At 36.7% G+C, this 17,221-nt stretch overlaps 1 protein-coding gene across 2 annotated transcripts in view; it reads right to left on the bottom strand.

The window, feature by feature from the left end:
* Nucleotides 1–380: 380 nt before the first annotated feature.
* Nucleotides 381–17,221, bottom strand: part of LOC138763787 (protein Hook homolog 1-like) — a 98,178-nt gene continuing 81,337 nt past the window's right edge. For both annotated transcript variants that reach the window (XM_069938518.1, XM_069938519.1), the window contains exons 16-22: nucleotides 15,894–15,981; nucleotides 14,487–14,518; nucleotides 12,204–12,286; nucleotides 11,345–11,445; nucleotides 6,668–6,769; nucleotides 4,834–4,902; nucleotides 381–3,691 (exon numbers count right to left, since the gene is read on the bottom strand). In XM_069938518.1, coding sequence (XP_069794619.1) covers nucleotides 3,545–3,691; nucleotides 4,834–4,902; nucleotides 6,668–6,769; nucleotides 11,345–11,445; nucleotides 12,204–12,286; nucleotides 14,487–14,518; nucleotides 15,894–15,981 — 622 coding nt within the window. In that variant the 3' untranslated portion in view covers nucleotides 381–3,544. The remainder of the gene's footprint in view (nucleotides 3,692–4,833; nucleotides 4,903–6,667; nucleotides 6,770–11,344; nucleotides 11,446–12,203; nucleotides 12,287–14,486; nucleotides 14,519–15,893; nucleotides 15,982–17,221) is intronic.

The following is a 17,221-nucleotide window of genomic DNA, read 5'->3' as shown; positions in this document are numbered from 1 at the left end:
TGGGGAGAAGGCAGGTAGGTGGAGTTAGGTCATAAATTAGATCAGCCATGATCGTATTGAACGGCAGAGCAGGCTTGATGGGCCATTTTTGGCCTACTCCTGTTCCTACTTCCTATGTGGACATGAAAATACATTTTATCCCCCACAATTTTTAACTACTCACCATTAAAAAAATATTCTGAATTGGACAAACAAAGGGGGGTTAACTGCAGTAGGTATGGAGATATCAATGCACAGGACAAGAAAAGACTCCAGAGTGGTGACCAAAATGCATTTTTGATCCACACCATACAATTATATCCTCAAATGAATGCATGGATCCAAAGATACGACGACACAGTGACTAAGCTCAAACATTGAACAAAATCCAGAGACTTAGATTAAAAATAATTGCCATATTTGTCAGTTGTGTGTTTTGAAGTACCCAAGAATCTAACATTCTTGCAAATTACCATATAGATAGCAAAATGCTTCACAAAATTAAACAATTTTTTTAAACAAGCATTGCCAAACCTATAACATTGTCTGCATTTTCTGTATGAATTAATATAAACCATTTTATCAAGCACCCAAGTACAATCGTTCTGCGAATTACAATTTATTTAATGTTTCCTATCATGTTGAATGGTGCACTCCCTGGGACTTGAGCAGAAGAAGCAGGTTGTCTCGATGTTTTTTCTGATGAGATAATCTTGGTGATTTGGAACCACCAAAACCAACCTGCCTCTAATGGTAACTGTGCATTGACTAAGTCATAAAAAGATGGGTTGAACGCATGATAAGGAGGTAGGGAATGAGTGAGACATGACAGCACGTTCAGTAAGTTTACATATTTCAGGACCCACTTGTTGTTATCCCTACCCCGGACGAGAGATTCTCACTGCTCTACAATTTGCTTCAAGCAAATCTATTAACCTCCCCATGCCCCATAATTTTCAACTCAACGTTTACCCAGATCTGGCTGCGGCCTCCTTCATATCCATGATGTCCCACATTCCCTGTTAATTCTGTATGTTCATTCCACCTTTAGTCTGCTCTTCGCTGATATGTTTGGGAACTGGAAAGGAAGCAGTTGCTCCTTTCATTCCAAGAATATTCCTAGCAGACTTGGTCATTCTTAATTTTCTTTTAACTAAAACACAAAAATGTTGGAGGAACTCAGTCGGTCTCGCAGCATCCATTTCAGGCCTGAGCCCTTCGTCAAGGTATGAGCAAAAAAAGATAGGCATTTGAATAAAAAAGCTGGGGGGGGGGAGGAGAATAGGCCACCAGGCAAAAGGCGATGATTGGATATGAAGAGGACAGGAGAGAATAGATGGAAATTGATTGGGAGAGGGGAATGGCTCTGTGAATGCAGAGCAGGAGGAAAGGAGGCAGAGCGGTAGAGAAAGAGAGAGAACAGGGAGTGAGGGTTTTCTCTCTTTCCCTATCGCTGGGATGCCACTGGGAGATCCCTGCTATTGTGGCGGACAGAGCAAAGGTGCTTAATGAAGTGATATCCCAGTCATTCTAGTGGAGAGGAGGCCATAGCAGGAGGACCAGATGCAGCAGATGTCCCCTCCATATTTACAAGTGAAGTGCTGTTTGGGACCCCGAATGGTGGTGAGGGAGGAGGTCTGGGCTTAAGTATAACATTTCCTACAATATCAAGGGTAGGTGTCAAGGGGGCGATTGGTGGGAAGCGCTGCAAAGTTTTCATGGCAAAGAAAACTCGAGGCTCAGGAATTAATTATGAAAGAATTATTAACTTTGACCCAACTAACCCCATTAAAATATTAAACAATGAACCTGATTTCAGACAATTTAAGTTGCCTCTCTCCAAATATTATGTACCATCTCATCAAATTCTCTTTCTTGAATCATAAAAATGATCTACACATTAATCACCTCTTACAACATTGGGCTTGCAACAGTAGGTCGCAAATTGAGTGTTCTTCCATATCAACAACCTGCACTTTTAGAGTTAGGAAGACAATTCACTCTCGTGCATAATTCAAGGGACCATGCAATTCAAAAATTGCTGCAGAATGTTGCTACAGTCAAATAAGAGTGTGTAATTTTGGTAAGTCCATGCAATCACCTTATTATTAATTCATAAACATTTTTCCTAGTGTCATCCAAGTATTTTTTTTAAAACTTCCCAATACCACAGATAAGAAGACTGCAAACATTTGGGCATCAGACATAAATTTTGAAGCAAAGGCAATTTCAAACTCCATTAAATGCAAAGATAGAAATGATCAGCATTGCCATGGTTTTCTCTTAAAATTCTGATGATGCTCTATCAGAGAAACACACTGCAACGGCTATCACCTGAGGTCAAATGAGAATAAAGGATGGTCAATATACCAAAGTTTGGTTTAGGAAAAAGTAGTAATTCAATTTGTTCAACCCAAAATTGTTTGTCATTCACTGTTAGCAGTGAACAGCCAATTCCACAGATATATTACACATGATTTAAATATATCCCTAGTTTTCTTGGGATATATGCAATTCACTCATACCATATCAGCATCCCAAATGAACCAAACAGAATTACAAAACCTTTTCCTGTAAGGTTGGTAAAAACATAAATTGAAAACTTGAGGAATATTTTAGTTGCAGTTTACTCGGGTTAATAAAATGAAAATAATCAATCATTAAAGATTCAGCAATAAATTAATAATCCACCCATTTAAAATCAGTTTTCTGAATGAAGCATAGAATTATAGTTTAAATGGAACTGAATAATAAACCCTCTTCAGACATTTCAAGTGTTCTACTATAGAAAAAAACATTTAGTTGAGGATTTATAGTTAAATATCATTCATGTAATCTAATTAAGTGCAATACTCTCCCTCAATAAATTAAACAAATCAAAACTTTTATTTACATGTGAATATTTGTTATAAAGAACAGATATACTTTGAATTAACAAAATGGATTCCAAATTTTCTTTAACTTGTGTGTGTGTGTGTGTGTGTGTGTGTGTGTGCAATCTTTAAAACTGTGATAAATCTTTTCAATTATCAGAAAACATACTAGGTCAAGGGACACATGATTTTGTATATAAATTTAAGTTATCCAAGGAAACACTAAAAAATGCAAATTTTTTTTATCATTTGCCTTTACAATTCTGTGCTTTCACATGCAAAATATATCAGATGTGGTGAAAAGCAATTCTTTAAAACTTTAAACTGAGAAAAGCAAAATCTACTCTTGGAAGGACCAGACATATAAATCACAGATCTAAATCATTACTTAATAAACATAAGTACTGGAGAAACTCAGCGGTCACACAGTAACCATAGGAAACAAGGCTATATAACCAAAATGATCATAGCTTGACATAGGGCTCAGGCCTGAAACAATGGCTAAACTGTGCATCTTTGCTTCCTATGGTCACTACACGACCTGCTGAGTTTCTCCAGCACTTTTACATATTGAACAACAATCACAGCATCTGTAGACTCTAAATTATTATCTTTCTTTTTTTAATTTTCAAGCTATTTTAACATACAATTCTTTTAAAATAGACTTCTGTAAACATGGATTCTAAGTTGTTCTATTTAGGAGGTGCTGCGGGCACGGTGATTGCAAGTGTTTTCTGTGAACTGGTGACCTGCCGTTGCTGTGCTAAGAAGGAACGATTTGCATTTGAGCCAAATCCTCCAAGACGAGTTTCAATAGCCATCTTCTGAAGAGCCAAATTCTGAAAGTAATGCACAATTATTTATTTGATACTGAGAAATAGAAAATAACATACAGATCACCTGCAGGCTCCTGTCTCACCCTTTGTAATGCGCGTCGAAAGAACCAAAGACTTGTTGATCCAAACCAAGGCTTTTATTAACTAAAAGACTGGAGCATATCACAAGTAGGTCGACCAGTCCAGAATGACCTGGTCTGGCTAGGAGCAATCCTTTAAGACCTGCCAGTAGGTATGGCTACACTCTCAGCCAATCACAGTCATCCTACACTACCATCTTTACACATGTACATATATACATTGCTGATAGAATCTGTACTATCACACCCTTCCTTCACTTTTCTACTTTTTACTCTTAGTCCTGATGCAGTCATGACCCAAAACATTAACAATTCCTTTCTTTCCACAGCCTTCTGAGTTCCTCCAGATTTCAAGGTTGTTGCGTAAATCCAAGAGTTTCCCTCCTCCAGCTAAAATTCCAGAACTCGGACCACAGTTTCAGGAAACGCAGCCAGATATTTAGGATTCCAATGTGGATTGTGAGAGGCTTACAATTTTTTGGAATACTCACAGGATTGTAAATATTATTAGATGGTAAAGAAATTAGACAAAATGGGCAGTAAGGCAGAAGATCGATCATGTGGTATTCAAAAGCAGAGAAGACTTGAGGGAGCAGATGGCCTATTCCTGTTTCTATTTCTCTTCCCCTTGTAGTATATAAAAGCTTGTAATGAAATGAGTGACCCATAAATTACTAAGGATTGGAGAAATGTTGAATAACAGTCCATTATTATAGATATATAAAATGTGAATTAAAATATATTATGAATAACTTTGTTCAATAAAAGGAGGTATAAAGATTGGAAAATTTGAGACCAAAAATTACAATACACCTCGATTTCTTAAAGAAACATGATATTTGAATAATTTGATTGAGTTTCTTTGATGGAATAATGGAGGTCCAATGTAGTTGTGCATTAAAAAAGAGATGAAAAGAGTTTATTGTTAGCAAAAATGAAGGCCATGACAAAAGAGGAGCTCGATGGACACCCAAAATAAGTGCAAGGGCTAATTGGAAAGATTTGAAAATGCATAGCTCCTTTGAAAAGGTGAAAGAGGTATGTCAACTCGAGCTAATAATTTACCTGATTGTACCATGCTGTTACTAAAAGGTTCTCTTCGTATTCACGAAGTTTTGCTTGCTCACAATCATGCTGTATATAAACACAAAGAAAAAGTAGACCAGAATGTTTCTTTCCAATACAATTTATTTTTCAATGTATCAATAATGTATTTCTCAATTGGACCTTTTGAGGTGAAAATTACACAATAAAATCCACGTTTTCTGGAATTCAAGCAACCGGCAAAAATAATTGCAGAAAATAAATATGAAAGTTTAAAATTGGCACCATCTAGTTAGTTTGACAATCACGCAACATGTAATCTCAAGCAACTGGAAAATTCACTTATCCACAATCTACCAATCCCCATAGGTACCAGATACCAGGGTTTTACTACATATTTTAATGGAAAATGGGATCTTATATACTGAATCTACCATGATATGCAATAGTATGGTAAAATCTCTGGTACCTGGCAACTATGGGGATTGGCACATGCTGAGTAAGTGTATTTTCTGGTTGCTTGAGACTTATTCTTACAATGCCTAACTATAACACCTGCATTAAGAATAAACAGATTAAAAGACAAAACTACTATACAGTACTTAGACTAAACAAAATTTACTTGCATAAATAAATAAATCCTAAATCATTTTACTTTATTTTCAGTCACATTCTTTGAAAACATTTGACCGCCATTGCATCTGCAGGTTGCACCCCTCCATGGAGCTTCACGAAAGTCAAACAATAATTAACCTCCCCTCCCCTAGGTTTACAGATAAAGCCTCTGACCAGGGTGATTCTTAGAAAGCAGGGATAGGGAGACACTTTAAAAGAGTACCCCAAGGGCAAATGGCATCAACCAGCTCTTCATCCTTGACAACTCCATTGCTGTTTCACACAGCTTGATTCTAACAGCTGCAACAAAGCAGAGCCAAGGCCCTCTGCTGGCTGAATATTTGCTCCTATCTTCACCAAAGGTTTGTGTGTTACTTCAGAGAGCATTTACTTTTACAATTTTGAACTTACATATTTTTACCTATTATTTTAATCTTATTTATTTCAAATTTTAAATTTTATTTTCCTCTTTTTTTTGCCAGTTGCTTGAATTCTAGATACCAGAGGTTTTACTACATTTAGTTCAACAAAACCACTCAAGCCACAATTAAATAATTCTGATTATTTCCCACTGACAAAAAGCCTGATGAATTTCTTTGCTACAATGCAACAGATAAAATAAGGGCAAATCCAGCAAGAATTATGAATGAATGTTCTACTGCCCCTCTGAAAGATTGCTTCACTCTCAGTGCCTTCTGCTATAGTTGCTCCCTTTAACCACTGGAGCTCAATAAACATTTCAATGCCATCCATTTAAACTCCCAGAGTGGTGGTGACCACTTTACATAGGAACAGATCATGATAAAGAACACGAGGTCTGTTTCAATGAAAGTGCAAGTCTGAGTCCTAAGCGAGTTGTCGTTCTCTAGCCATAAAATTAGTTATCAGGCTAGAAAGGCGAGATTAAAACTTGGGAACCTTTGCTTCAGAAGGCATTATATTTTGCAAAGCAAGTGATAAAATGTTCATTGCTTATTTTATTTCCATTTGTCCTCATCTTAACAACAGTACATCAAACCCTGTGAAGAAGCAAGTCAGCACAGACCACATCTTTTGGAGTTCCCTGTTTAACCATGTGTGTGCATACTCTAGAATTTGCCCTCCAATTTCCTCCATTGCTGATAGCCACCCCCCCCCCCCCCCCACCACCCTCCTTCCCTCCACAACCTTCCCCCTTTATTCTTATCACAAAATCATAAACATTGAGGAAAATATAATCTTGAAGAAAGTATAGACGTACCTTCAGCATTTGTATTTTTTTATCTCTCTCAATGATTTGGGTTTTGAGGACCTGGATTTCAGCAGTTGCTGGGTTCAGTTTTGGGTCTAGTGCTTTAATCACCTAAACATGTGATGTAAACAGGACAATATTTTTTTTCATTAAAGCATCCTCCATAAAACTTTAAAACAAAGCATCATTTCACTAGTGTGTAGGGAGAGTGGGAAGGACTTTTACTGATAACTCCCAACTTGCGATAACTTCTGCAACAGACATATCCTTACAGGAGCCGTTGGTGTCTTTATTAAGTAGTTTGAAAAATATGGTCATTTGTAATGCCTGGTAAGAATATAACTTTATACTTTGAATAATACTTTGAGCTCAGTGTGTTTTCAGTAAGGGCATCGCTGACCGTAAACTCGACCTTCCTGTGCTATTCCCATCCTCTGCATTCCCACAGTACTTTAAAGTCTGGCCTGAATATTTTTAATGGTTTAGCATTCATGGTCCCCTTTCTTGCAAAGATTAGCATGACTATGAGTAAGTGATGTGCAAAAATATTTAATGTCTTGCTCAACTAACAAAAACTGCCGATGAAAGGGAACGTTAATCAAAAAAACCTGAAGAGGCAATGTAACATTTTCTGATAAAACTGCTGCATACAAGGCTCCCAACGATCAGAGTGTTCAAAAAAATGTTCCAACATATTTTACACTTTTTAAACATCAAATATTTAGTGAAGCAGAGCAGTGAAATGGATATCCACTCTTTCCTCCAAACATAATATTTCCTGCCCAAAATATTATTCATCTTCCAAATGAATGGTTTATTTTATTAATTGTCTGTTGATATGCATTGGGCTGCTTTAAAAGTGATTTCTTGAACTGTCCATGCCAAATTCTGTACAGCTTGGAGTTACTATTTCATGTTAGTCATGGCAGTCGAAGTCAACCACATTAAGGATTAATTAAGGCTAGGAGACCAGATGTTTAACCCAATCACATGACTGGAAGGTGGCAAGCATTACCATGCCCCAGAATGATAAACAACACTTTATCAAATGACTCATTTGCAGAGAAGCTGAGAAATATACTAAACAAATACGGGCGTACTGTATGTGTGCATGTAGCTGGCGGTCACATTTCAAACAACAAACCTTGAGATGTACTCGGATGAATATTATAATATCCTGGAGTGACTTGGCATAAACGTGACAAGGGTTCACATCTATTTTGTTGCTCAGAAACTGTATCTCTTGGACCCATGTTAACTCTCAGGCAAAATCAGAAACCCCCTCATATCTTATGCCAATTCATAGCCATTCTGCCAACAGAATTGAAGTATCAACTACTCGAATGAGATTTCAACTTACTATATTTTTTAAATAGTTCATAGAGGTAAGTTTAGATCATCTATATCCTTTTGATCTTAACTCTCTCCACTGAAGTTGGGGACAACAGTCATATCAGATAAATAACTCTTCCTGAAACTTGTATTTATCATAATAACTTAACAAGATTTATTTTCAATACTAAATGCTGAAGCTATATGGAGTTGTGCGTTTTGGTGGTTTTATTAGAATTCTTTACTGAAATGTGGTTAATTATGATTTTTAAAAAGATGATATTGATAAAAAAATTTAGGTGATGAAATTCTCCCAGCATCAGACAACAAAAGGGAGAGGAAATAGTTGAGAAATATAGATGTTCAAAATGGTAAAAAGTAACCTGAACGAAAGATATGTTCAGTGCTTATAAAATCAATAGTTACCTGAGGAAAATATTTTCCAGTAAAATATATTACTCATCATTTTCTATATATCATTCCAGATGCATCAGTTCCATTCATTCAGGTACCACATTTGACCCACTGGCATATAAGACCCCCCTTCCACTTTTAGCATTAAATTTTAGGAAAAATTAGTTTTTGTGCATTTATAGGCAAATCTTGGACAGAACATTCAACTAGGACATTGGTAAAACTTGTTTTAATATTAATATTGCTGTAATTAACAAAAGAAACCTTTAATAAGAGAACATTAAAACAAATAACTATCATAAACAAAAACAATAAAACATGACCATATAACTATTTACAGCACAGAAACTGGCCAGTTTGGCACTTCTAGTCCATGCTGAACAATTTCTCCCACCTTGTCTCACATTCAGCACATAAACCTCTATACCTCTCCCATCCATATACCTATCCAACTTTTCCATAAATATTAATATCGTTCTCACTTCTACCACCTCTGCCATAAGTTGATTCCACACCCCACGACCCTCTGCGTGAAGAAATTCCCTCTCATGTTTCCCTTAAACTTTTCCCCTTTTACTCTCAATCCATGCCCTCTTGTTTGAATCTCCATCACTCTCAATGGAAAAAGCCTATCCACATTGACTCCATCTGTCCCCCTTATAATTTTGAATACATCTATCAAATCACCCCTCAATTGTATATGCTCCAGGGAATAAAGTCCCAGCCTGCTCAACCTTTCCCTGTAACTCAAACCCTGAAACCCCAGCAACATTCTCGTAAACCTCCTCTGCACTCTCTCTATTCTGCTTATATCCTTACTGTAATTCAACGACCAAAACTGCACACAATATTCCAAATTTGGCCTCTCCAATTCCTTATACAACTTCAGCATATCATCCCAACTCTTGTATTCAATACTCTGATTTATGAAAGCCAACATACCAAATGCCTTCTTCACCACTCTTCAGGGAATTTTGTACCATGACTCCGAAATCCCTTTGTTCCACTCCACTCCTCAATTGTCTACCATTTAACATGTATGACCTGTTTTGATTAGTCCTACCAAAATGTAGCACCTCACATTTCATCAGTATTAAACTCCATCTGCCATCTTCCAGCCCACTCTTCTAACTGTCCTATATCACCCTGTAAACTTTGATAATCTTCCTCACTGTTCACAACACTTCCAACCTTTGTATCATCTGCAAATTTACTAATCCAATTTGTCACCCTATCATCTAGATCGTTAATATATATGACAAACAGCAGTGGACTCAGTACCAATCCCTGAAGCACTCCACTAATCACTGGCCTCCAATTCCATAAACAATTTTCTACCATTACTCTGGCAACTCCCATCCAACCATTGTTGAATCCATTTCACTACTTCATCATTAATACCTAATGCTTCCACCTTCCTGACAAACCTCTTATAGGGAACCTTGTCAAAAGCCTTACTAAAGTCTAAATAGACAACATCCACCTCCTTCCCCTCTTCAACCTTTTTAGTAACCTTCTCGAAAACTCTAAGATTTGTTAAACATAATCTGACCCGTACAAAACCATGCTGACTACTTAGAATCAATCCCTGTCCTTCCAAATAGTTGTACATATCATTTTTAAGAATACTTTCCATTAACTTACTCACTACCAACATCAGACTTACAGGCCTATAATTACCAGGTTTATATTTGGATCCTTTTTTTGAACAGCGGAACAACATGGCCACCCTCTAGTCGTCTAGCACTTCCCCCGTGGCCAGTGACATTTTAAATATTTCCATAAATGCTCCCACTATTTGTATACTAACCTCCCTCAGGCTCCTCGGGAATATTTTGTCAGGACCCGGAGATTTACCTAACTTGATCTTTTTTAATATATCCAACACTACCTTCTCATTAATCCTTATATTATCCATGAGCTCCCTACCATATTTCTTCACTTCATCTAGCTCAATATTTTTTGCCATAGTGAATACTGAAGAAAAAAAATCGTTTAAAATTTCTCCCATCTACTCTGGCTTCTCACAGAGCCTATCTCCTTCATCTTCAAGGGGCCCGTTTTATCCCTTATGATTCTTTTATTTTTAATGTACCAGTGGTTTTTACTACGACGGTTTAGCTCCTTTAACATTCACAGTTTTCTTGAATGGTACATCATATATTATCGAACTTCATTTATGTTCCCTATTTGGCTCAGTTCAAAACAAGATATATTACAAATTTATGAAATTCTAATATTTTGTCTTCATCATCCGCTGGGATTTTCTGTGCAATCGATGATTTTGTACACGTTGATAAACCATGCCGTTTCATGAACCATTAACACCAATCTTACAAACTTCTTATAGGGAAAATCTTTATGCTCTTGTTATTCTCCTAAGCTCCTCGCCTTATGTATTATTATCATGGTAGAAATGCATTTTCCTGCATGACTTTCATTTATCACCCAGATTTTTTTTAACTCCTCCTCGAATTGTGGCCAATGTGGGGCTGGACATCGCAGATTATGTTTACCTTTTTTAGCAGCCTCTAGCCGTTTTTCTTGTTTTCTCCATGCACGTACCATTTTTGGAGAGGGCGGTGTTCCAAAGACTTTAGCTCCCACTCTATTATCGTGCTCTTTAGCATATGTTACAAGTTTTAGTTTGTATGCAATAGTGTAACTTGAGTCCATTACTCCAGTCACCATCTTGTGAATGAAAGCCTCCACTACAGTGCCCAAAATGTCACCTTCATGTACAAGACCCGGGGTGGTTTTTGAGACAATTTTGTTTGGGGGAAAAAAAGGGGGGGGTCCTTTATGTCGTCAAATACTGTACTTAAAATACATTTAAGATCTATTTAGAGCAACTATCAGACTAAAGTAAAACAGAAGCATCTCCAGAGCAACAATTAAAAATAAATGCAGAAGAAATGGTAAGTCAGCTCATCAACTTACATTCCGAGCTTTCTCAAGGTACATCTTGTACCTTTCTTCCATTGCCCGCATATCTTCGTCTTTTTTAATCAGGCTGCGTTGCAACTCTTCGATGTTTTGAGCTAGAATAATAAGATTTGCAATTTGGAAATTTTTCATGTAATTATGTTTGAATATAAATTTGGTGTCTTCTTGCAAAATGTCAGTAAGGAGCTTTTTTTAATATTTGTTTTATTGATAATAAGATTATTGAAAACAGGAAAAAGAACTGCTTTTCAATTGTAAAAAAAAATGTTTTCCAATGAAATGCATTGAATTTCCATTAAATAATTACTTATATAGGATTTGAATGATTTATCAAGGTCAAGAGCATCGATCACAAGATACAAGAGAACTAAGGAACATATTGGAGGAAATAGGAACATATTTTTTAGATATAAACATGTTCAAGTGATGTTTGATTTTATATATCACCTTGGGCAACTTTATGGCATCCAAAAGCACTTTCATTAATGTTTTCTGTTGTCTATTTTTTATCAGCAGTAATTGACTAATTTCCTGTTTGCTACCTCTCCATTTTAATCATAATTTTCTTTAATTGCCACATATTCTTTTGCTCTATTGTGTACTTTCTTTTCAAGACCCATTTCCTTTTACAAATAAATCTCTCATCTTTAGTACTTTCTAATCCTGATGTCCTGACAGACGATCAGGGACCTGAAAAAAATTATGCATACTTTCTTCACGCACAATTGTTATCCAACATTTGTTTGTTTCAATTTCTCGTACCTGGATTTTGCTTATTCTGATTAACATTAAGATATCAAGTTGTAGGAAGTTTAGGCCAAGTTTAGGCTAACTAATATATTTTTATATTTACATCTCTGCTGGTTTCCATGCTGTAGGTCTTCAATTAGCTCTTTTTTTTTCTGCAGTTCATCTTGAGCTTCATGGAGTTTCTCTCTGAGTACAAAATATGACACAAAAGATCTTTTTAACTGAGAGAAAATTCTTGTTCAGATCTTAACTTCCTTCATTTGCTTCACATCATTATTTGTTCGCTTCATTTGCCTTTTGTTTTAAATGCTGGAGGAACTCAGCCGGGCTCGCAGCATCCTCAGGAAGTAAAGATATACTGCAAACATTTCAGGCCTGAGCCCTTCTTCAAGGAATAAGCAAAGAACAGGAAGGCATCAGAATAAAGACTGGCAGGGGGAGGAGTCTAGGCCAAAAAAAAAGGTGTTAATTGGATAATAAAGAGAGTTGAGAATTGATTTTGGCTCGGTGAAAGGAGACCGATAGGAAAAGAGGGATAGTATCAGTGCTGGTATGTGCGACAGGTGGAAGAAGGGGGGTGGGGAGGGAGTGCACGGTTAACAGAGACCGGAGAAGTCGATATTAATGCCATCCAGTTGGAGGGTGCCCAGACGGAAGATGAGGCAGTGTTCCTCCAATTTGTGGGTGGTCTCAGCCTGGCAGTGCAAGAGCAGTTTTCTATAATGCATGTCCATTTCACTTTTAGTGCAGTCAGCAGCAAATTGTCAAACACCTTTCAACATTTTGACATCATTTGTTGATTCAAGCTACTACAGGCTAAATTAAAAGGAATGAAAAAGTATTATAATTTTCTAAGAATTTGCTTTGGTGGACTTGATGACAGATATTTTTAGAACAATTCCAAACATTATGTATTAATTCTTGTAGAACTATCACTTCTACAAGAATTCATAGAATTGTAATTATAGAATTTTCCACAAAAAACAAGGACATTCCGCACATTGTGCATGAACCAGCTCTTTCCAGAAACCCATGAATGTCCTGACCTCAACAATAAGCAATAGCACTTCTTATGTTTTTATGTCAGGATCTTAGCAGAGTAGTCCAGACCTCAAAATGCCCCTTCAGCTCAAAGCTCTGCGCCAAACACGATGCCTCAACTAAAATAAATTTCCACAAGCACATGGTACATATCCTGTTAAGGTTCCTTTTATTGTCATGTAATAATACATAAAAATGTAATATACATGGTATACTTCAAATTTTCTCTGCCATAAGGCAAAGAGTTGCATGAGCATTGCCTAGTACCCCTAACAACAAGAGAAAGTGAAGCAAATGAGAGTCCCTTCAGAGGTGCACACCCACAACCTCTATAGCAGCATAGTCTCCAGTTCAAACCATTGCCAACCCAAGGTTCAAATCCAAACCTCCGATACAATCAGAAAGCCTTCAGCACACAAGAGATGAAACAATTAAGAAACTAGGAAAGTACCCACACAGACTCCGAAGTTCATTCATCCAGTAAATTCATAGCTGAACCTGGACTTTAAGTTCATTTTACTTCCTGATCCACAAATGCCTTGATTCCCTTAATATCTGAGAATCTTTGTCATTACATTGAATGTGTCTTTATTATAGACAGCTGATTGGCACAGAGAATTTATACATTAAATAGCCAGCGCTTTATCCTGAGATTATACCTCTCTGCTTCTAAAAGAAATCAATTTCAGTGAGAAAATCTTTGCTTCTTTGATATAATCTCACTCACCAAAAGTATTAAGCATAAGAATTACAGCAGAAAACACACAAAAAATGATTCAATAGCTCAATGTAAAAAATATGAAAAATTAATCAATTTTTTTCAATTCCAATCAAGTACCTCCATATAAACTTTTTAAAAAATTCTTCCTTTTATTTCATCGTTATCTGCAACAAATCCATTCTACTTGCTTTGGAAAACGTTATTTTAAAAGTTAATAAATTTTGTGAAATGATAGCTTACTGACACAAGTTCATTTCTGTCCAGATAAACAATTTGTCATTCAAAAGCTAGAAGGGCTGTCTTGGCACAGCAATTGAACAGGTCCCAGCACAATGAGACTTACTCAGTACCATGTAAACAGGAGGCAATTGAGATCAGTTTGGTTTGAGCGTACCAAGACTGTTGAAGTCATACTCACAAAGATCAAAAGATAGAACACAAGTACTTTGTTTTTTCTTTTGATTTTTGAGAAATATTAAAGTAAATGGCTCATGACAAGAGAAAAAAATTAATATATGGAAACATTTGAAATGCAGACATGCAATTAAATCTATATATTTTAAAATATAGTGATATCTTAGACATTATTAAATGAACCAAAAGTTTCAAAAAATGTTTACTCACAGATGTGCATCCAATTTCTTTAGTTCACTGGACTGCAAAAGAAATTTCACATGACATTCTCCAATTGTGAAATGTGTAATTTAAGCCTGTTTAATTATTTAATCTACTTGAATAAACGTATGCTTACAGAACAGGATTCTGTTGACAATGTGGTTAAGTGAAAAAAATACACAGATGCTGGAGAAACTCAGCATGTCAATATGCTACAGAACAAGTCAGTACTGGTTTAAATGCACATTACAAAGAAATCATGTTAATGTATTTATGCAGCCTGCAAAATGGAATCACTTTTCAAAGCTGCTATTACAAGAGGTGATAAATTGAAATGCAGAAACATTATGATTGATAAGAATGTATCAACTTCAGTTTTGTTACAATTACATCAGTTTTTTCCCTGTTCTCCTTTAAGATCAATGCTAAAGGTACTCTTTCAGAAAATACACAAGCTGCTGAAAGACTACAAGGATTACATTCTTGCAATCAGAACAATCTCTAAAAAAATAAGTAAATGATCCAGGGAGTCAGCAGTAATTTAAAAAAAAAATTCTCATATTTTAGAATCATTTGAACTTTAATTTTGGGAACCTCCTCAGTATGCACCAAATATTATTTACTGGTCAGCTATATGATTTGCACATTCCAACTTGATTCATTGTGAATCATTTTTACAGGTAAATAATGCAGCCACTGGTAATTCCATCAAGTGGTGTTGTCTCTTCTTATTAATAGGAAAGAAACATATATCTGTTTCCTTCATTGTGAACTCATTAATAGACGATCAATAAACATGGCAAACATCAAGAATGGCATTTTTGTTCAATCACAGATAGAAGGCAATACCTCAAAACTATTGGTTAGTCATCTTAATTGGTGAGACAATGACTTGAAGAATTTTAAGCTGATTGTGGAGATCCAACACAGATTTGTTGTATCATGGCACAAGCCTGCCTAAGGTTTTTTTTTATATAATAGAAGTTGATTAAGGATATGCAGTGCATGCCATCTGTCTGCATTTTCAAACATAACCTTGTCAGAAGGTGTTTGACAATATGTCAGTTGGTTAGCAATAGTGAAGCCCAGAAAATAAATGGGTCAGTGGCAACATTTGAAAGTGGCAGGATATATTAAGTTTTTACATCAAGTTTAGGATTCATAAATAGCAGCACAATATACATGATTAGGAAGGCTATGTTGAAACTTTGAAAACACTGCACAGACCACAACTGGATCTCTACACCAGAATGACTGAGATCTCACCTCAGGGTAACTGCAATGTAGTCCCAGTGAATGACGATATTCAGTCTCTCAACTTTTGCTCTGTCATAAATTCTGCTCTCTCAAAAGATGTTATGCTCCATAATTTTTTTTAATTTTAAATAATGTTGTAAACAATTTACTTTCACTCACCTCTTCTGCCTTCGTGCCTTGTTCATGCAAGAATCTCTGGACATCTTCAATTTGATGCTGTAGTTCTTGCACACGCTGATTTTCAAGTCTGTTCATATTAACGAAGAGAAAAAAATGCACTTAAACCAGTCAATATAAGATATTCTTGTGTTTCGTTTCATCAACTGAAGCTATAATTTCTCAGTTCATTTTCCCTGTATCCATTCATTATTTTAATTGGGAAATTTGAGTTTCCCAACATTATCCTCTTTCCACCTTTGGCTCTTTTGCATGAGCCTTCATTACCCTCTTTCACAATGATCTCTAAAAACATAATAGTCTTTGTTTCTGGTTTTCTACACTGTTCGAAGGAGCCCCAATGTCTCTGGTTTTCTACACTGTTCCAGGAAGCCCCAATGTCTCTGGTTTTCTACACTGTTCGAAGGAGCCCCAATGTCTCTGGTTTTCTACACTGTTCCAGGAAGCCCCAATGTCTCTGGTTTTCTACACTGTTCCAAGGAGCCCCAATGTCTCTGGTTTTCTACACTGTTCCAGGAAGATACAATGTCTCTGGTTTTCTACACTGTTCCAAGGAAGCCACAATGTCTCTGGTTTTCTACACTGTTTCAGGAAGCCCCAATGTCTCTGGTTTTCTACACTGTTCCAGGAAGCCCGAATGTCTCTGGTTTTCTACACTGTTCCAGGAAGCCCCAATGTCTCTGGTTTTCTACAATGTTCCAGAAAACCCCATTGTCTCTGGTTTTCTACACTTTTCCAGGAAGCCCCAATGTCTCTGGTTTTCTACACTGTTCCAGGAAGCCCCAATGTCTCCGGTTTTCTACACTGTTCCAGGAAGCCCCAATGTCTCTGGTTTTCTACACTGTTCCAGGAAGCCCCAATGTCTCCGGTTTTCTACACTGTTCCAGGAAGCCCCAGTGTCTCTGGTTTTCTACACTGTTCCAGGAAGCCCCAATGTCTCTGGTTTTCTACACTGTTCCAGGAAACCCCAATGTCTCTGGTTTTCTACACTGTTCCAGGAAGCCCCAATGTCTCTGGTTTTCTACACTGTTCCAAGGAGCCCCAATGTCTCTGGTTTTCTACACTGTTCCAGGAAACCCCAATGTCTCTGGTTTTCTACACTGTTCCAGGAAGCCCCAATATCTTTGGTTTTCTACACTGTTCCAGGGAGATACAATGTAAGCTTGAAGTATATTAGCTCTTCGTCTGATTGTTCATGTCCCAGATCTGGACAATATTGCTGTAACGATATCCAGTAATAATATGAACTCTGTCTCACTACATACATTGTCTGATGTGCAAGATATTTCCAGCATTTTCATTTTGATTTT

This window comes from Narcine bancroftii, chromosome 5 (assembly GCF_036971445.1).
Source record: "Narcine bancroftii isolate sNarBan1 chromosome 5, sNarBan1.hap1, whole genome shotgun sequence".
In the NCBI taxonomy this organism is placed as follows: domain Eukaryota; kingdom Metazoa; phylum Chordata; class Chondrichthyes; order Torpediniformes; family Narcinidae; genus Narcine; species Narcine bancroftii.
This window is presented reverse-complemented; position numbering and strand designations above follow the sequence as displayed.